Consider the following 20,875-nt stretch of genomic DNA (forward strand, 5'->3'; position numbering starts at 1 on the left):
CAGCAGTTCTTCTGTTGCAAAGAGCTCAGACAGACCATAGCAGGGCAGAATGCTTTTAACACTACAGATTTCTATAGGAAATCTCTGGGTTTATCTCTTGAATCATGTTTGCACACCTAACAGTGCTAACATGGCATGGCATGCCACAGCACCCTTGAAAGGATATCAAGGCATGCCATGGGGCCACATCACACTGGTTGAGAATCACTCAATTAAAGAATGAATAGATTATTTGATAAATGCCTAACACATAATGATCATACAGTGCAAGAGACTGGCAGCTGCTTGTAACCCTGATTTATAACCATCCATAAGACATTTCACTGATTTACTTATAACCACCTAAGATGTATAATAGTCCTCTCTGTAACATGCCTAGAGCATCTGTTCACTCTTTCTAGACCATTTATAAGTAAAACCTTAGTAGAAAGTGGGATTCTGTTCGGTCAGTCGCACGAGGAGGCAGATTCTTAGATGGAGTAAATGGATGTGGCTCCCCCTGTCATGTGATTTATACCAGCAGAAGGTCTGGTTAAGACCTCCCTGGTAGTTAGCTATCCCCAACAGCATAAATGTGGCCGTTTTTAATTTCATTCCGTGACTGCTGGCATTGTTCTGTCCACCATGCTCTTCTGCGGGTCCTAAAACTCCTGTAACTTATACTGATGTCATTTGACTGGCGTATGAGATGAAAACCTGCTCCTTGATACAGCATGTCCTTCCATGCGAAGACAGTGATATCCCCCATTAGTTGTTGCTTTCCTGGGCTGGTGAGATTCAACTCTTTTAATCCTCTCATATCACTTCCACTCCTTATCACATTTACTTCTCCTCCTGGGACTCACCTCAGTTTATTAACAGATATCTTTCCATGCAGGTGGTGGCAAGGAATGAATGCACTGCTCCCAGCTCAGCTGCACTCAAGCAGTGGGGAGAAACTGTCACTGCCCTGCTCTGTGAATGGATGCCTCCGGATATAATTTGGCTCTGCACGTTAAGCAGCCTGTGTCTGAGAACTCTGAACAGTGCCAAGACCTCATACTGCTTCTCTGCACAGAGCTGCATTGTGCCCTTAATGAGCTTGACCTACACCAACCCCTTGATCTGAATACACCAAACTTCGGGCTGTTTGAAATCTGAATCCAAAACTAGAGGCCAGAGTCTGTACCAGCTTGCTACGCAAAAATGGATGTTGCTACAACAGGACCAAGCTTTACAGTGCTCCCTCCTAGAATCCTCTAGGCCATTATGTACAATCCCACAGCACTTGACTGATGGCTGGACCAGCTCCACTGCTTCCTTGATTTTAGTGAGAGTAGTAAGGACATAACTGGGGCCCAGATGACCCAGGAAAACAACCTGTTGCTGACAATGGTTATAACTGGCAACAGGTCACACAAGTAGGTGGCCTGCCAGTGTAGATAGGATAAGAAAAGTTTCAACACTTTTACAAAAAGTTTGCTTGAGACTTTCTACTAACCAGAGAGACCATTTGACATTCAGTGGTTCTGTTTTGCAGTCAGATAGGCCAGGAGGATTGGAGAACAGCAAAGCCTAGACACCACTGGGTGGGTTCCAATGGACTCCCCTATTTGCAAAGCTTGGACAGATCCAGTTAACCAGAAGAGCCTTGAATTTCCTCTGGGTGTTGCTATGGGACTCACTGCAGTAGCACACAGGACAGAATTTTGTTTCCCTCTGTGAACTGAAATGGCAGTGCTCTAGCCGCATGAGTGGGGCTTTTGGCACTTACGTACAGATTGTGATCCTGTTAATCTTGCAGTGTGAATGTGCAAGTATGTGCATACATACTGAGCACATGCAACAGGCTATGCACCGCTTGGGCACATACATGTCTATGTAAATAAATGTCATAAAACGGACGCCAGATAAAGAATGATAACTAATGGGTTGCAGGGACAGGGGGACTTTACCACGTTTCAGCTCCAAGAGCTGAGTCATAGAGGCACTTGGCCATGAAGCAGGACACCCAGGTTCTAGGTCCCCATCCTCTACAGCAATGGTTTTCAAACTTCCAAAATAAATCTCATGAAGTTCAACAAGGACAAGTGTGAAGTCCTGCACTTAAGACAGAACAACCCCATGTACCACTAATGACTTGGGACCAACTAGCTAAGCAGCAGCTCTGCAGAAAAGGACCTGGGGGTTATAGTGGGCAATGTGCCTTAAATACAAGGTTATTTGGCTAAAAAATAGGAGTCCTTTTCTCCCCGGGTCTCCAGGGCATATACCTAGGTATGTGCATTATGTAGCTACATAGCTGTCCAGCCAGTGCATTGCCTACTGCATGTGCTTCCATGTCCACAGTGCAGGGGTAATGAGTTGCAACCAGTGTAAACACCAAAAATGCCCCTTTATGGGGCTGGCTAAGTGCAAGTTAGGTGCACCAAAGGGAACAGAATTCCTGCCATGCTGTCAGCGCCAGCACACGGCAAGCAAAAATAACAGGCGATTCATGTGCCCTGAAATAGTCAGTGGCTCTGTCCCCATCTTGGAACAGGTTGCCCATCTCCTGCATCTTGCTCACATGGGAAGAGAAACAGTAGCCCACTTACCCTCCTTTGATATAATCCAAGAAGGTGTACTCTGATTCCACAGTGAATGAGAGCAGCGTCACCTTGGGGCCAAAGAGAGAGGGCAGTCAGTTATACCAAGAATTATGCCTCAGAGATTGCTAGTGCAAAGGTCACCTTCTTTAGTGCGAAGACAAGGTGCTAGTGTGAGAGCTCTGGAGACTGAACTATGAATCTATGGCCCGAGGAATAGACTAACCTTCCAAACTGTTCCCTGGCAATGTGTGGCACATAGGGCCTTTTTTTGATAGAAAATTCAGGTTTCAACAAAATCTTTTTGGGGATGAAAATGTTTCATTTCTGTATGGAAATGTTGATTTTTCATTCAATTAAAAAAAACCCAAACCTGAAAATATTCTGATTCTGAAACGGTACCGCAGTGCATCATCTAAGTGGCAGTGTAGTTGCCTTCTTTTCCCACCCACCGCCCCCAAACCCCTCCATTTCCTATAAAGCACCAGGACCAGATACTCTCATACTACTACCCCTTTCCTCCCCAAGACGGGAGACAATCTCCTATATCGCACAACCCAGGACCCTGCCCATATAGAAGGATAGTGTAGTATTTCCAAATCAAAACATTTTGATTTTCAGCTGAAATTGGTTGGTGTTTGAATTTCCGCTGACAAATCTAAAGTTTTCCTAGGAACACCCTTCCCTTCTGTTTTCCAACCAAGTCCGGGGTCACCTCTGCCCTGGCTTCAATACGGACTCAGGAAAAAAACCATTAATGGCCCCCACTGCAAGTCCCAGCGCCTGGATTTTCCCCAGAACTCTCTTACCCAAGATCTGACAGCAACCAGGCCAGCTTAATTTACAAGATCAGACCTGAAAACCACCCATAAGAAGCTGACCGATGACTGCGAGCTACCACTTGGCTGTTATGTGGCAGAGTCCCATGTCAAAGACTTACAGGGATGAAAGCACTGATCAGTGAAAACTGTTCTTGTGACAGGTGAGGACTGCATGGAGGCTTGTCTGTGGGCCATACATCATCCTAGGACAACTGCCTCCTCCTTTCTTAAGTGGCATTAGTGCCAAAGGGAAATACAATCACTTACTGTTCCTGAGTTAATGTATTTCTTTTTCTTCATTTTCTTTCTGGGATTCACCACCTGAAGCAAGAAAGAAGTGGGAGAGACTGAATGTTTGTTCAGGAGCAAATTCTATTCCGACTAGCAAGAAGAGGCACCAACAATGCACAACTGAGACTTAGATAGGACTTGTACAGTTTTACAGGCCTTTGAGCCTCTCTCTTATTTGAGACTGAATAACTCCAAGTGACCTCAGTATTGCAAATGAGTGACAGGCCCCTAGTTGCTCTAATAAATTATCTATCCTGCCATCGTGCTGAATATTTTGAAATGGGAACAAGTCTCAGTATAACTGGAGTGTTCATCTCTAGTTTTAGTCTGCAATTTCTTCTGCCCCCCACCACATTTCTCATCATCATAGCAGAAACAAACCATATTGTTTCAGATGTGCATACGGTCATAGCCTAGCAGGAATAAGGAAAGAGGAAAAGCCTAAGGCAACAAATTCAGTCCTAAGCAAAAGCAATTTCTCACAGCCAGCATGAGTAGCCCTCAGCTCTTCGGAGAATACAAGTCTGTTTCTCCTATTAAAAAGAATATTTCCCTTCTCTTTCTCAGAATATCTTCCTGACCACAGGGGATGTGAATGCAACAGTACTAGAGAAAGGTGGTGACATAACATAAGATTCAGGCACTGCGGATAAGGTTCCTAAGGCATGTAGCTCCCACTGAAGTCTCCTCGGCCATGATAAGCTACATCAGCAGAGAATCTAGCCCGGTGGGTGAAATCCATCACATGCAAAGACCCAGGGTGAGAAATAGGCAATATTAAAATTCATTCTAGCAGGGTTTAGGAAGGATATAAGTAGGGCATAGGTCCCAGGCCAACCTGACATCTGGGGGTGAATATCACCATGTATAGACAAGAACAAGAGACCATCCAAGGTATGTCTATGATGTCTATTCCCAGAGCACCTCACATTGTTACCATCTATTTACCCTCGCAGCACCCCCTCAATCAGGACAGTGCTCTTGTCCCCCTCACGCACAACAGAGGCACAGAGAGGATAAGCAATTTGCCTAAGGTTAAGCAGGGAGTATGTTGCAGATTTCCAAGCTAGCATCCTGCTGCATTATTCTTCTCTGGAGCCTGCGTCCTTTTTGTCCACTGCTCCTGGATCCCATGGTCGAGCTTTTCCAAAGTGATGTGTGATTTGGGTGCCTCTGTTTTGGAGTGCTCCAGCGATGACACCTGAAAAGGCCCTGCTTCTCAGAGGGTTGGTATTGGGTGCTTTCTGACAACCAAGTCCCTTTAAGACATTTCAACCCGGATGCACGAAATAGCTAGTCCCTTTGAAAATCCATGTCTGGAGACTCCACTCCTCAGCTATTCAAACTCTGCAGATCTCTTCCCTTTCAATCCCCCAGCTGCTCCATAAAGGGCTGGGTGTTCCAACACCTGGAATAGGGAAAGCCTGTTTCTCTCCTGAATCTGTTTCTTACCTGCCCTCGGCAGCAAGTCCTACTCTTCTTCCAGCTGAGCAACTCTGCTGGCCTTCCCAAGGGCTCTCCTTTCCACTCCGTGATAAACAAGAACATGGCCTTTCCAGCCAGTGAAATTTCATTTTTGCTCTACCTCTGGAAAGAGCTCATTTGGAATCACGGGGTTCTTCCTTCCCTTCTCAATGATCTGTTTTGATAAGGTCATGGGAATTCATCCAGAATAAAAGGCATTAATGATTTACACAGATTATTTGCCAGCTCCTCCTCCCCCCAACCTCTCCTTCTCGCTCCTTCCTCCTGCTGAAGGGAACTGTGAAAGCTCATAAAGGGACATGCTGAGATATGAATCGGGCGGTCAGTCTGAAAGATGCCCTAGAAATGTCACATTAGATGATATTAAGATGGAGCCACTGTGGTTAAGGGCTGCTTAGTGCACAAGTCACTTTGTTTGAGGGAAGGAAACCCAGGCATGGGGATGCGAGGGAACCAAAGCAATGGGGTCACTGCTGAGGTTTGTTTGTCGCTCACACATGGGCGTTGCGATCTATGTTACGAATACAGGGTGAGTGGCCCGGTCAGTGGAGCAGTGCTGATTCACAGCAGCCAGAGGCTGGCCTGGGGACTGGGCACCTGTTACTCCAGTGCCTTGAACGGGCACTCCACCTGTGCAAAATGCTACCCGCTCAGCAGCTCCACTCACACAGGTAGCAGCAGTTCACAGGGGCAAACGATGACAAAATGCAGGGTAGCACAGAGCCAGGCCCACAGGGCTGTGGGTCAGGATCGCCCAGCATAGGCAGTGTTTGAACACATTTCTCTTGGCTGGATTCACACTGAAGTACCTCACAAGGGAGATGTTTTCATAGAATCACAGAAAATGAGGGCTGGAAGGGACCCCAGGAGGTCACACCTAGTCCAACCCCCTGCTCAAGGCAGGACCAGCCCCAACTAGATCACCCCAGCCGGGGCTTCATCGAGCTGGGTCTTCAGAACCTCCAAGGACGGAGACTTCACCTCCTCTCTGGGTTTTGTTCCAGTGTTTCACTTTCGAAGGAAGGGTTTGGATAGAGCCATATGAACCCCTTTGAACATTAAAAAAGTACTGCCTCATTTTGAATGTTTCTGTGATCTGGATGCAGAGGCAGGGAGAAGCTGATCTTTGCTGGATGGATTCAGACCGGTCCGATTGTATGTCATAGGCCCCATTTGATCACTTCCAGACTGAAATGAACACGCTTCCCTTGAAGCGCATTATCTTTTGCCTTGTCTATAAAGGACTCCCATGACAAGGCTCCTACTGCTTCCCTTCAGGAGGATATTTCACAACTCCAGGTTTATGACAATGGTCTTCCTTTTTGGTCAAAACTTTTCTCTGCTCGGTCTCAACAGTCCCACCGAACTACCTATATCTCTTTCAGCATTTACCTGCTCCACCGCCTGTTAAATGGTATCATATTCCTCTTGATCACTGTTCAACCACAATGCGCATATCATGTTTGATCCTTTGGGTCAGACTCTCAGCTAGTGCAAACCAGCCAAGTTGCACTGGAGCGACAGAGCTCTCCTGATTTATCCCAGCTGAAGATATGGCCTACTAATGTTTCTGCTCCACTTTCCTAATCATGCCCGGCACTGCTCTCTGATCTCTTCATCCCAGACTGGCCATGTTTCCTCCCCACACACAACTCATCAAGATAGAATATCCCAGTGGTCTTTGAGATGGTCCTGCAGCAAGCTAGCCAGGGTCAGTGTGCCTCAGGTATCACACTTGAGGAGTCAGCTGCCACTAGCAGTAGTCCTGAGATGAACCTAGGGATGCACTAGAGTTTATTGGAAGTGTCTGTGGGATTTGACTGGCAAAGAAACAAGGGGCCTGACAAGAGCTGCACTTATTCACATAGATGGAGGCACAGTGTGGACTGAAGCCTGCCATACCTCTGGCAGAACTCATCTGGCAAGGAGGCAATATTAAAAGTGACCCTGATGCGTTCACCAGGAAGGCACCTGCATCACTCTTCTTATATCTAACTATATAGTACTAACTATATATACGGCACAGCTTATAGTAAACTACAGCCACATGGTCCAGCCTCAGCTTCGCTGGCGACATCATATTTCTGGGCCAGTAATTTGACAGATGTCAACTGGCAGAGCCTCACTTAATTCAATTCACACCAGGTAGGCATGTAGCCCAGTGTCACACTCAGCCAGGTGTCCATCCTGGGCTCTCTCCCCTTTTCCACCCCTAGTAAGTTGTATTCCCCTGCTCTCTCAGACAGTCTTGGCTTTCTAGAAAGAGTAAACTGATCCTCCAGCTAAAGAACTACAAAAAACTGCCCAATAGCAAACAAAGATGTGGCAGCGCCCTAGGGTAGCTCAAAGATGTTTTCAGAGCCAAGATAAGACCTCTCTTTATGGTTGTACAGTAGAATACAGCATTTATTATTGATTAATGTCAGGGAATGGCTAATTAGCTAATAATGTTTTCAATGCTCAGAGAAGCCCAAATGACCTTGATTTCTGAACAATCTCCCACCAGAAAACTTTCTTTGTTCCTGATCTGTAGTTCCAACCTGGCTGTGCCCACCCCACACAGCTCTCAGCTGATGCTCCTCCACCCACCTGAGATTGCCATCTTGGACTCCCCATGTCCTCAGCTCTGCCAATGCCCGCCAGCACCAACCTACAATCCTTGATGCTATTCCAGTGCTGATTTCCCCACGTAGCTTTCTTGTCCTTTTTTCTGCCGACCTGCAACCTGCTTTGCTATTCCAGGCTTTGCCTTCCCTTGAGCAGGGACTGCCAAGTGAACACTGACTTTATTAGTGCAATGTGATCAAATCTTCTCCAGTTGCCAGGGGAGATGATCAAACTAATTTCTCCTGAAAGCTAAGCGTCATGTCCAGGTCTCCAAAGGGGAGCAGCCTGTGTGTGTTAGCACACTGATTTGGTACCACACTATACCATGTACATACATACCATCTTCATAGGTGCAAAAAAAAATTGTGCAAGATGTAAAGCACTGGTGAACACTTACACTACCCTCCTAGGCAAGCAAGTTCATCTTCTGTTCATCTATGTGCTTCTCTTCTCTAAACCACACAAGGAAGGTGCCGCAGAACAGCTGGCCCCTTGGGTAGGTACTAGGGGTCTCCTGGTCTTCCACTCACCTCATAGACGTTGAACTGGCTTTGCCCTCGTGCCAGTTCCCGGTAGCTGGTTGTGAACTCCCCAATGAAGTCATGGCTGTGGATGGAAAAGGGAGCTCTATAAGAAATGGTATTGAGAAAAATCATTTGCTTTGGGGTCAGGCATGGGACTCAGGGCATCACAATCACATTGACCTTTTCATGCTGTAACTGGGAAGGGCAGCCTTCCTAGATCACAGCTACATAGGAGGTGCCCTGGGAAGAACTGCAACTGTGCAATCTACTTCTCACTTGCCTTCTCTTTTTCACCTTCCTTCCTGCCTGTTTCCTCCTCTTCCTCCCCACCTGCCCTGAACATCACAAATACAGCATTTCTCACTGAAAAAAGAGTGGTAGCTGGCCCTGATCCTGCCCACTGGGTTGGTAGAAGCAGGATCACACCCATGCTAACTAGGGCTACAACCATGCAGGCACATTTAGGGTCTGTATTCCTCCAGCAAAAGGCTCCACAGCTCCTCGGAGCTCTCCTCACCTGCCGTCCCGGTCCCAGTCATACACCTCCACCTTGATGGTCCTGCAAGACAAAATGCCCTGGTTATTCCCAGTCAAGTTGTAGACTCCACAGAGTGGAACACTTTCACAAAAGCAGGGATCACACCATCTCTTTTCTTCTCCCTGCTCCCTGGTGCTATCAGCATGTCCGGAGGCTCTACACTCAGTGCTGTCGCAAAAGCACTGAAACAGTCTCTTTGTATTAACCTGCTTTATCCATTCTCCATGTTGCTTCCAGTCTCCCTTAAACCCCTATCTACTCTCCAAGTCTCTCATTTCCAAGTTTGTCATCCCTCTACTATTCTCACTGCATTGCGAATTGCAGGGAAACATGGCAGCAGCATCCAATTCCTCAAATACAGGTACCCTTCAATCAACTGCCATTATTTATGTTATTCTATAACTGTTCTCTTTCCCCCTCTGGTCTCTTTCGAATCGATCCCCCCACATGGTCGCACCTCTAAAGCATTTCGAAATGATGTCACCATATGAAAGATGCTATTATATTCAAATGAATCACGCAGAGAAGTGCTGTGTGTCCATGGCTGTCATTGTACTTTGTGGCATTCAGCATACAGATACCGGGACATACATTGCTGCCTACTAGGCATTAAGACTGGTGCTCTAGACCTTAGCTCCATGCTTACAGCAAAGGAGCCAGCGACTATGTAATGCATTAACCTCAATCCTATTCCTGTCTTCAGATTCCAGCATTCCCATCTCCCCTAGTGTCACACACTGTGCTTGTAGTACAGTTGTGGAGTGAGACTGATTAATTTGCTTTTGATGGTATCAAAATTTGCTTTCAGTAGTGCCAGGGCTTTCACGGGCACCATGGCAAAAGCAAGGAGACACTGAGGTCCTGGGAAGTCCTGTTGCAGGAACCTGCTCTTTTTCTCAGCAGCCTTTGGAACTGACTTCAGCTATATTTAAGAGCTGTTTAAAGGCAGCCAACTTGATCCATGCACTAGCCAGTTATAGCTGTGTATCTTTTGCCAGCTAGAAAGCTGGGTAATTAAACAGACAGATGTTTACATGGCAAATGAACAAATCCAAACCTATTCTGGAGCGCATATCATACTTGGAAAGGAACTGCAGACAGGTGTATGAATAAAGTGCTGTCAGACTATACTACAGGTAGACATACCAACTTAGATGCAACAAATGTGTGTCCTATGATAGGGTGATATGATACATGTGGCCTACCGGTAGGTGTGACATATATAACAGGATGCATCATCAGTCAATTATTTATAAATAAAATATAATTAAAAGGGGGTGAGTTCTCTGCACAGTCTCTACACAGTCAGGAAATGTTTTTCTGATGTTGGATTCACTAAGGTTCATCTGTATCTCCCTAGATATCAGAGTCCCTGCACAGCTGTGGGTGTGGGAGTTCCTTGCTATTAACTTTTGGATGCTGGGTGCTTTCCTTTGGAGCTCTCCCACAGGCACAGCTTCCCTTGGAGCACTGCAAGTGCCATTCTTGGCCTCAGGAAGCAATACACAGAGCCCAGTCTAAGCCTTGCCCCAAGACTAAGCTGCTGCTCCCCAGGGTTCTCAGTCTATCTCCTAGATCTCCCTTCTCCAGATGAACACTCCCACCTCCCTTATCTCTGGGTGGGCTAATAAGCCAGCTGGGTACACATTTACGGCCAGATTTACCAAGGTATTTCAGCACCTAAAGAAGTTGGTTAGGTCCTTTTGTAAAGCTTTTTAGATACATCGCTACATCTGCCTAAATTTCTTGTTGGAACTGATGCTTACCTTCTCCCAGCCAGCCTAACACCCACCAACAAGAGGGCGAGTCTTGAGCTGGTTCCAAGAAAGAAGGGGCCTTAGAGCAGAGGTTCTCAAACTCTGGTCCGCGGACCACCACTGGTCCACGAGATCCATTCAGGTGGTCCGCAGAAAGGCTGCGGAACAATCGAGAATATCCGTAATTGTAAGGTAAGACTGCTGATATTAAAATATGAGTGTGTGCTTTGATTTGTAGAACAAAAAAGGCTTATTAAGTGGTCCGCTGAGACCCTCAACAATTTTCAAGTGGTTGGCAAGAGATAAAAGTTTGTGAACCACTGAGTTTACTGGAGACAGGTCAACTACCGCCCCTGGGGCAGAGAAGAGTCCTGGAGTGGAACATCCTGCCAGGCCAAAGACCAACTCTTCTGGGAACCTCCTCACCCATCAACTTCTCTCATCTTCAGCCTTTGCACATCTCCTCCGTACCCATGCATGCATTTCCATCACCTGTATCAGACAGACTGCGGCCACCAGGGATCAGGGTTTTCTGTTCGCTATGGAAAAATGGGGTAAAACCCAGATTTTCTCCTTTAAAGGAGAAAAATGCAGGAAAACATGGGTTTCCCCTTGCAGGCTGGCAGAGTTCCAGCTTGCACAAGGCTAGGGGGAGTGGGAGGAAGGCAGTCAGGCAGGGGGTGCCATGTGAATGTGCACACGTACATACACCCATGGCTGCCAGGCAGCCTGGAGAGCAGTTCCTGCTGTGCCAGGTCTCACCCACTGGGCTGCAGAGGCCCCAAGGGGAGGGCAGCAGGGCAGGGAGCCCAAGCCTACAGTGGGGAGCCCACACCTGCCCCCCCTCCCAGACTCCACTCCAGCCATGCAACCTATGGGGGAGCGAGAGCCGGGCTCCATGCTCCACTCCACCCATGGGTGGCAGCTGGGGCTTGGGTGCTGCTGCGGGGGGCAGAGGGCTGTGGACCCAGGTCCCTGGCACTGTAGCCCTGGCAGCTGAGGGCCCCCTCCAGCAGGGCTGGGGAGGGTGGGGGGCCTCTGGTTGGAGAGTAAGGGGCACCGGCAGGGCTGGGGGCTGGGAATGAGGGGCAATGGCATGGGCAGGGAACTGGCATATCAGGGCTGCTCACCAGCATGGGGGTGGGGGGACACAGCTGCAGCTGGACCTGTATCCTACTGACTTAAGGGGCAGTGGGAGTTCTGATTTTCCATGATAAAAAACCCAAAATCAAACACCAAAATTGGTAGGTATTTAGAATTTATTTTATTGTAGTGATTGAGGCACTGGCAGGCTTCCAAATTCTGTTAAAATTGGAAAAATATCAATAAAACATTGCGTTCAACTGATACCTATATATATATATAGTGATGTTTCATTTTAATCATGGAAAAACATGGATTCTGGGGGGTTTTCATCAGAATTTGCGGGTTGTTTTAAAATCAGAGAATCTGTGATTTTTAAACAGAGAAAACCAGGATCCCGGGTGGTCACCCCGCTGATCACAGTAAGCCGAGACATGCAAGGGTTTCTGCAAAGGCCAACAAACAGAGCCATCTGTTCATATTTCCAGGCGTTACTGTCTGGGAGAGAGGAGCCCGGCAGGCCTCTGTGCCAACTGTGGCTAAGAACTCAGTGTCACTGTTAGGGCTGAAGACCTAGGAAGCTAACCAGAAGGAGCTGCCTGCTCAAGTGTGATTTTTAAATGGAGCATCATGGATGCCCTGGCCATTTTTCACTAATTTCAGCCTTCAGGCCAGCTTCTTAGCTGCTGCTTCAGAGATGAGGGAAAGGACAGCTGAAGAGTAGAAGGCCATGGGGTTTTAACAGGAATACTGCAAGATGTCACTGTGCCTGGGTATGTGTACGTGCTTCAGGATGAAGAGAGACTCTGAGCTCTGAAGCAAAATGCAAAGATGACTGGCCAAGTAGTTAGAGCAAAAGCCTACAGTTCAGGAGATAAGGATACAACTCCCTACCATGCAACAAACAGCCTCTGTGACCTTTGGCAAGTCACTCAATCCTCCTGTGCCTGTAGTGCTACCTGTAAAATGGGGAGAATAGCATTGCCCTGCTTTATAGGAAGATTGGCAAAGCTGAATATATTCAAAGATGGTGAGGTGCCCCAAGACCATGGTAATTGGGGACAATTAAGAAGCAAAGATCAGTAAGCTGACAATACTCTACAGGCAAGCAGTAAATCTTAGGTGATGGACTTGCCACATCTTGAGACGTTTAGCATTGGGCCAAATTACAGTGTGAACTATGCAACTTTATTCATAAACATCTTTGCTGTAGGTAGATCAAGGGAGGCTTGATTCCACTGGTTCCACTGAAGGATCATCACTGATTTACTGTGTGGTTTAGGGCCAGTTGGGCATTTTCCCCGTGCCTCATTTTCCCCATCTGTAATAATATTTACCTTCCTGAGGCTGACTGTTTGCTAAGCACTTTGAGACCTGCAGATGCAGAGAGCTGTAGAAATGCAAAGCACTTCTGTTTCTCAGGACTCCCTTTGCTTGCTGCTTGTCTTGCTGGGACTCTCATTAAGCAAGAAATTTCCAGGTTTATTAGCTGGACATAGTTTTTCCATAAAGGAGCGGATGCTTCATGGTGCAAAGCAATCACTAGCCACCCAACAGCTGCGAGATGCTTCTCATGGGCAGGGAGGAAGGGGATCAGGAAGGATTCTGTAATTGGCCACAAGAGGATCTTGCCCCTCTCTGAAGCAGCAGGCCCCAGCCACTATCAGATATAAGAGTGCATTAGCTGGACCCTGGTCTGATATGCTGGAAAGACTCTTCAGTCCAAGGTACCTCTATGAAGATCCCTGGCCTGGTTCCCAAAGTCTGCCCCAGCCACATGCAGATAAGGGATCCAGCCACCCGTGCATTCAGGGTAACAGTCATTAGCCAGCATCCTGCATCTTGGGAAAAACCTGGCCCACCGCAAATGGACCCTGCAAACATCCCTGCCTCTTCCTTCCTCTGCGGTCCAGCCAGCGATGACTTGTGCCGCCTCCCTGGCACATGGTGGCTTCACCCCATACATTTACTTGTTCACCTGCTTCTAAGCAAGTCCAAACAAATTATTAAAATGACTTTTTAATTATCCTCATGACTCCTGCGCTGGATCTTTAATTAGTTTGTTTTGACTGTTGCGTGGGTCTTCCCCCCCCCTTAATTTTTTTTTCGGGAATATATTTTTAGCCTCGGTTGCCAAGGAAACGTGCGACACGAGGGCCAAGCCAGTCACAGATCGAGACAACAAATGCAATCCACCCCCTCACTTTGTTTCCTTGTTTGAGACGGTGATTTGAGTATTAACCCTTCCCCTGCCCAGTGAGTACAGGCGCCAACCTCAGATAGCAACCCCCGCCCCACTGGCCAGAGCACCTGTGAAGAGGAGAGGAGCCCTGGGAATGTCCCAGGGATGCATCCAGGAGATCTCAGCCCCCTTGAATAAGCCCCCGGTGGGTGTGTTACATTCAGTACCATGCTGCAGAGACTATGCCTGTTCAAACAGTGGCTGAAGGAGATTAGCTTGTTAGCTAATGCTAGAGCAGCCCAGGTTATTAGCTCTGAAGAGCCCTGGTTCCAACCCCAGCAATCATGCTTTTGCTGAGCACTACTGGAGGGGATGTTTTCATGCCATGCTCCAAAAGGACATGGCAGAGCTAGAGATGGTCTCTCCAATGCTGGGAATGGTTCAAGAGCTATAGAAAGCTGTACATCTAATGAGGGACTGAAAAGGAAGAGCTGCTTACCTTAGAGTCAAAATGAATAGCAGGGCACCTGACAAAGTGATGCAGGCCAAAGAATAGCACAGACAAGGCAGGCGAGGGGTTTTTGTTCCCCTGCCCACAATAACACCAGAAGTTCAATGGAAGCGAAAGGTGGCACATTTTAAAACTGATGAAAAGCTGCCTCTTTCACTCACTGTATGATTAGCTTGGTGGCATTCACTGGGCCAGGAGATCACCAAGGTCAAGAACAAAGGAGGATTTAAAGGATGATTGGGTGTTTGCATGGCTAGTAAGGATATCCACAGTGTAAACAGCAAAGCCAAAAAGGTAACCTTATTTTGTGGAAAGGTTACATATTCCTCCTGAAGGTTATATTACCTCTGAGTAATGGTCCTAAGGAAGGAGGGCTGCCCCACAAGATTGTACCCTAAGTATTTTTTACACCGCTTATTAGACAGTCAGCTACAGAGCTGAAGGTGGCCACTGTTGAAGACAGGGTAAGAATTAGATGCGTCTTGAGCTGATCTACATGAGCAATTCTGGCCAGTTGAACAGGTTTAATATACACAAATATGCTTTTTTTACTTTCAGTTCTAATGAGGACTTTAGCTATAAGATAGGGTTGAATGGACTGGAAACATGAGGAAAGAAAAGACTTAGTAAGTATATATTGGCCAGTCATAGGATGGCCATGAATTGCCAGTACCATGAAGCTGTGAAAAAGGACACTGCAATCCTAGGTTGCATTTGGCCAGGTGTATGCAGTACAGATAAGGAGATAGTGGGTGCATCTACATGACATAACGTGCAGTAGACTAATGCTACTGAGCATTAGCGTGTCATGGCAAAAGCCATGTTAATGTGCTAAAGGACAACAGCATTAGTCTACTGCACATTAGTGTCACCTAAAAGATGTGCACTGGCGCATTAAGTTAGTACCTGTTATTACAGGTACTAAACCTAACGTGATGTAATTACGGCGCACTAATGCACATGCAGATGTGCCCACTCTACTGTGCATTAAGGCTAAGGACAGAAGCTACGCATAAACCAATTTAAGTGATCAGACACTGGTTTAAACCTGTAACAGAACAGAAGCTCAGTGCACGTAAGCCAGTTTCAAAAGGGCCAAAACTGTTTAAGATAAACCTGGTTGAAAGCACTACACTTGATGGATTTAGGTCAAACCAGCTTATGGGACTTCTATCCCAGACTCCTTCCGGGTTCAAGTTAAAGCTCAATCCCCCAGCATCCCAGGATGCTTTGCAGCCCTGGGCTGGACTGTGCTGTCTGCTCCAGCTGAGCAGGGTTGGCCATACCCCTCTGCTCTCTAGTTGGAGCAGTGAGAGCTGGCTGACGAGGGGGTAGGGGTGGAAAACCCAGCTGGGGATGCATCCCAGTCTGCCTGGGGGTGGGGGGCAGCCCCTACCAGACTTTTCTCTGCTGGAGTGGAAGGGGTGGGGGCATGGGACAACAGGGTCAGGAGGAGGGAAGAGAGGGAGATTAAACTCCCCTGCCTCCCCTTCCCTTCCTCACCAAGCCTGAGGCACTGCCCAGCCTACTGGCTGGCCATGCCTCCCTCCCTACCCCACCACTTGGGGACAAGCCTGGCAAGGGCTGCTTCCCCCCTCCCTGCCCAGGCACACCCCAGCTGGGGTCCCTGCAGGCCAGGGTGGGGGTTCAAACCCCTCCTCAACCATGCTCAATGGCCTGCAGGGAACTGGCTACACCTCCCCACTCTCAGCTCACCTTCACTCCAGCCTTGTGGCCACTGCAGAAGGGAAGGGAGGGCTACTCTAGCACCCTCTGGCTTCGAGCATGAGCCACTGCAGGCATGTGGATGCATTTCCAGAATCAAAAGTGAATGTCTATTTATTTGCTTCTTGGTTCAGTCTACGCAAGTTAGACTAACCTGCAAAGTTTGAATTGACTTGGGCTCGGGCTTTTTTAATGTCTGTACTTAGCTTCAACGTCACAAAAAGACTGTGTGCCTTTTCTACTGCAAATTTATGTAGTACCTTATATTAGAAGTACTATAATTCATGTGCAGCAGCAAAGACACATGCAGTTCTGGTCACCGGTGTTCAAAAAGAATGAACTTAAGCTGGGAGCAGTTCAACAAAAGGCCAAAGACAGTGAAGGGAATGAAGACCTTTTCATCTGAGAAAAAATTAAACACACTTGAATTGTTTATTCAACGAATAGATGGAGAGGCAATATAATCACTCCATGAAGTACCTACACGGGGCAAATCCTAGAGAAGGTGAAGAGCTTTTTAAGCTAAAACAACAAGCAAACAGGCATAAAGTCAAATGGATACAAATGGGTGTGGATGAATTTTAACTGGAACTTAAAAATGTTCTTGGCATTTCAGCTATTGTTCCTTATAGTTCAGGGTGAGGTTTTGAAACAGTAATTGTGGAGGCTTCTGGTGGTTAATGAGTGTCTGTGAATGCAGGGGCCTGGTCTCAATGGCCCAGGAAGCCCTTTCCTATCCTACATTCCTATGTTTACCCCTGGGGAGTTGTGCTTTCAGCTTCACAGATTACCTTTACCTGGTTTCTCTTCTTCATTGAAGGGGGAGTTTAACAGCAAAACAACAAAAGCAGCAATTTTTTGGCAGGCAAAACAGAGCCAGTGGCGTCGCTGTATTAGCTCTGCACCTGCTGGGCACACTGTCATGGACTACTGCTAGTGTCCAGAGAAACATGGGCATTGCCTGAACACGTACTTCCCTTTGTTATTAGGACGGTAGTTTTTCTGGGCATAAAGGCTGTTCTTAGGACAAGGGCTTAGTCTGCCAGTCTGCCCACCCCTTATGGGGCTGCCACATGGTATGGGAACAGCTAGATTTGTGGCACGGCTGTACCATACACTCAAATTAAAATCAAGGAATAGATACTATCTATGGGCGTGACTGTCATCCTTCTTTTGACCTCCATGGGGGCAGCTGCAGCCTTCCTAATGTTACCTCCAAATAACAAGCTCCATCTCTTCCCCACCCTCACCCCCATAATGTTCCAGAGTTCCTGCCTCCAATAAAGCTTTTGGCTTTGTTTCCACACACCCACGATGGCAACTTGCCATGCCCTCAGAAGGCTTTGCATGTGTTTTCCAGTCTCCACAACAGTATGCAAGCCTGCCAGAGGGTGCAGTCTTTTCCATGTCTGTTGATATAACAGCACTTAGGATGAACCTGTACAGACAGTGGGAGCAGGGGATAGCAAGGCAGTGAGAGCCACAGGGTGCATCCGTGTCCAACAGATTCCAAATTAAATCCCTATTATTTCTATGACACACCACCCCTCTCTCCTGTACTGACAGACACTCTACTGGGAATAAAAATAACAAGGAGCTACAAGCTGGGGGTAAACTAGCAATGTTACTTTGGTGGTTGTGGAGGCAGCTAGTCCAGAGAACAAAGCTGGGAAGAACTGCGGTAAGTCCGGTCTGCATTTCCCAGTGTCCAATAATTTGGCATGGTGAGTCCCTATAGGATGCACAGACTTGAGTTTCAGAGGTGTTGTATGCAACAGCGTGCGACACAGTGGGGACTGGTAAAAGATGATCTTTCGTTCCAATGCCAGTCACATAATGCTGGTCAGAATAAAACCCGCTGGACTCCAGAAGATGCCAGTACATCCCCTCTCTTTTGTCCCTTGAAAATCAAACATGCAATAAAATATAATCAACCAGAACAACCGCTGCAAACTAGCAGACCCCACAAATAACACCCCAGCACAGAGATTAGGGAAGCCCATCTGAACCTCCCAACACGAGATAATTAGGTGATCATTCTCCCCATTATTTGGCATCTGTCAAAATTTGCCATCTCTGCCTTGTGATGCCTCTCTGGTCACTCAGCTACCTTTTCAAGCAGTTCAGCGACTGGGAGGCCATTTCCTGCTTCAGGTATTTCTTTGTTGCCGTCTGGATGGGTCTGCGTTACTTCTCCCAGCACACGAACGCTGTCAGCAGAGTTTCAAGTCCCCTAGCCAGCCTTCTTGCTTTTATTTAGATTCTTCTTTTCTTCCTGAAGGACTGGCTTTCAGAACGACTGCGATGTACAGCCTCGTTGAGGATGGGACTGTTGTGACCTCGGCAGCCTGCCAGTTCCTCTTTGGAATCCAACATCCTCTGCCACATACAATAGGGGTATCTGCTTGACACTGCTGTCACTTCTGGCCTACTTTCCTGGCACGTGGCTCTCCTGCAGCTGCTTCAGGTTCGTTAACTTTAGCTCAAGAAGGGTTGTTATCTACTGAGAGCGAGTTTTGCCTTTCTGCCCATTTCAGTGTTTCTGATCAATTGATCCCAGAAAGAGAGAGAGCTGCACTGCCCTATTCCACCAGTGAATCCCTTTAATCCACCTCAGCTTTTTATACCATTATGTCTTTTCCAATTTGTGCCAGCTTTCCTGCTAAATCCATTTGATTGCACCCAGTAATAGCAAAAAGTGATGTACTGAAGAGAATTGACAAAACGGGCTGCCCCTGAAGTGTGATCCATTATTGGCTATTAACTCATGTGAAATCTCGATGGTGAGCAAAGTGCAATTTAAAATGTGTTATTTTGTTGCTACTCAGTGTGCTACCTAACACTGCAGTTACTTAAGAAGAAGTAACTGTTAAGAAAAGGTATCCTTTCCAGCCTGATTTATATACGTCTTTGCCAAACCTGGCTCAAAGATGATGATTTCAGTCGCTCTTCTCCGCTCTTCTTGTGTTTCCGATCTTGCTCAGTTCTTGGCCAAGTTAACTCTGCCACACAGTCTTGTTGCAATTTGGCTGTTGACTGTACCACACTGAGTTTGGTCCCTAATTTAGGCTCATAAAAAATAAGGATTGGAAGGGACCTCAGGAGGTCACATCTAGTCCAACCCTCTGCTCAAAGCAGGACCAGCCCCAGCTAGATCATCCCAGCCAGGGCTTTGTTGAGCTGGGCCTTAATAATCTCCAAGGATGGAGCGGCCCCCACTTCTCTAGGTAACCTGTTCCAGTGTTTTACTACCCTCCTAGTGGGAAAGCTTTTCCTAATATCTAACCTAAACTTCCCTTGGTGCAACTTGAGCCCATTGCTCCTTGTTCTGTCATCTGTCACCACTGAGAACAGTCCGGCTCCATCCTCTTTGCAACCCCCCTGCAGGTTTGTCTCTCCAGTAGTTGTTCATTTGATAACTTGGCTCAACACAGATTTGTAACGTAGTGGTCAATAGTCTCACCTGACACTTGGCTTCTTATGAAAATGAACCTTTCCCAAGTGACATTCTTCCATAGCTCACAATGAATCATAGAAAAGTAGGACTGGAAGGAGCCTCAGGAAGCCATTGGGAGTCCAGTGGCTCAAGGCAGGATAACCTCTATCCAAAACTACTCCAGACAAGTGTTTGTCTAATCCATTCTTAAAACTGCAGGAACAACCCTCTGGCACAGCTAAAAGCACAATGCCCGAGAACATCAAAAACACCCTTTAACTTGCCACAGGTAAAGCAAGGGGATGAGGGCACTGTCAATGTCCTGCCACTGCAAGGACAGGCAGAAGACCGTTAAAATATGCTTGAATGATCCAAGGAAGAGGACCATGCTTTCCCACTAGAGACAAAGGCAACCCCCCCCTCAAGTCCAGCTGATTTGACCGTGGGGTAAAAATCCTTCCTGATCCTAAAGAAATTTTAAATGAATTTGTTTAGCAGCTTGCAGTCCCTTCTATGCTCACGCCGCAATGAATTGTTGCTATTCAGTTTCTGCCACTCAGCAGGATTTCAGCTCTCCAATTTCTCTACAATATATCTTTCTTCCAGAAGTACTGGGCACTCCACAGCTACCTCTCTGCTTCTCCACCAGGTTCCCTTTCAGCAGAGGGATTGATATGTCTTGATTTCTGCCAAAGGCTTAATTTCCTTCTGACTGTGCGGGAGGGGTATGAGGCAGAGGAGAGCTGGTGGCTTGTACTTCTGAGCTCCACATACACCGCAGGCTAGGATTACAAAACGGTCATAGGTGGCAGGTGCGAGTATCCCCTGCCTGCCATCATGGGTACATCTAGTTCCCCATTGAAGTCAAACACTCAGCAATCCTGAAAACCAAGTTCTAGGTTTCTTACCTTGAAGTCCCTAAACCAGTGGATGCTTTCAAAAAACAGAAACCTTAGTTTTTCGGTGCTTAAGTCTATCTGTCTTTAAAATGGGTATAACACTGTATACAGCAGAGAGGTGGCATTTCACTTAATTCAAGTTCCAAAAACATTTTACGAACCACCAGTATATGACCCTAAAGGAGTCAAGGAGTGATGTGCCACAGAAAGACAGATCACGTAAGTCCCAGTAGTGAGAGAGGTACTTGAACTCTCTCTTAACAATTTGTTTTTAAAGAAGCTCTTGCAATAAAACTGCTGAAATCCCAGAAGAGAGAAACACTTAAAGGGAATCAGTTCAGACAAAGGCAGAGGCATTAAGAGAGACAGTATGTGCTGTCAGCTCCTGCAAGCTGAATGACATGGGAGAGGAAAGAGAAGCAGCAGAGATGCAGCTGATTCCCACGGAG

At 47.0% G+C, this 20,875-nt stretch overlaps 1 protein-coding gene across 2 annotated transcripts in view; it reads right to left on the reverse strand.

The window, feature by feature from the left end:
* The window catches only part of LOC149853922 (copine-5-like), a 159,845-nt gene that overhangs the window by 42,283 nt on the left and 96,687 nt on the right, over positions 1-20,875 (reverse strand). For both annotated transcript variants that reach the window (XR_016438922.1, XM_090025933.1), the window contains exons 11-14: positions 8,813-8,854; positions 8,302-8,377; positions 3,656-3,709; positions 2,577-2,638 (exon numbers count right to left, since the gene is read on the reverse strand). Coding sequence is in view for 1 of the 2 variants with exons in the window: in XM_090025933.1 (XP_089882059.1) it covers positions 2,577-2,638; positions 3,656-3,709; positions 8,302-8,377; positions 8,813-8,854 (234 nt within the window). In the remaining variant the exon portion in view is untranslated. The remainder of the gene's footprint in view (positions 1-2,576; positions 2,639-3,655; positions 3,710-8,301; positions 8,378-8,812; positions 8,855-20,875) is intronic.

Source organism: Crocodylus siamensis, chromosome 13, assembly GCF_052110815.1.
Source record: "Crocodylus siamensis isolate JL-2025a chromosome 13, ASM5211081v1, whole genome shotgun sequence".
Taxonomy (NCBI): Eukaryota; Metazoa; Chordata; order Crocodylia; family Crocodylidae; genus Crocodylus; species Crocodylus siamensis.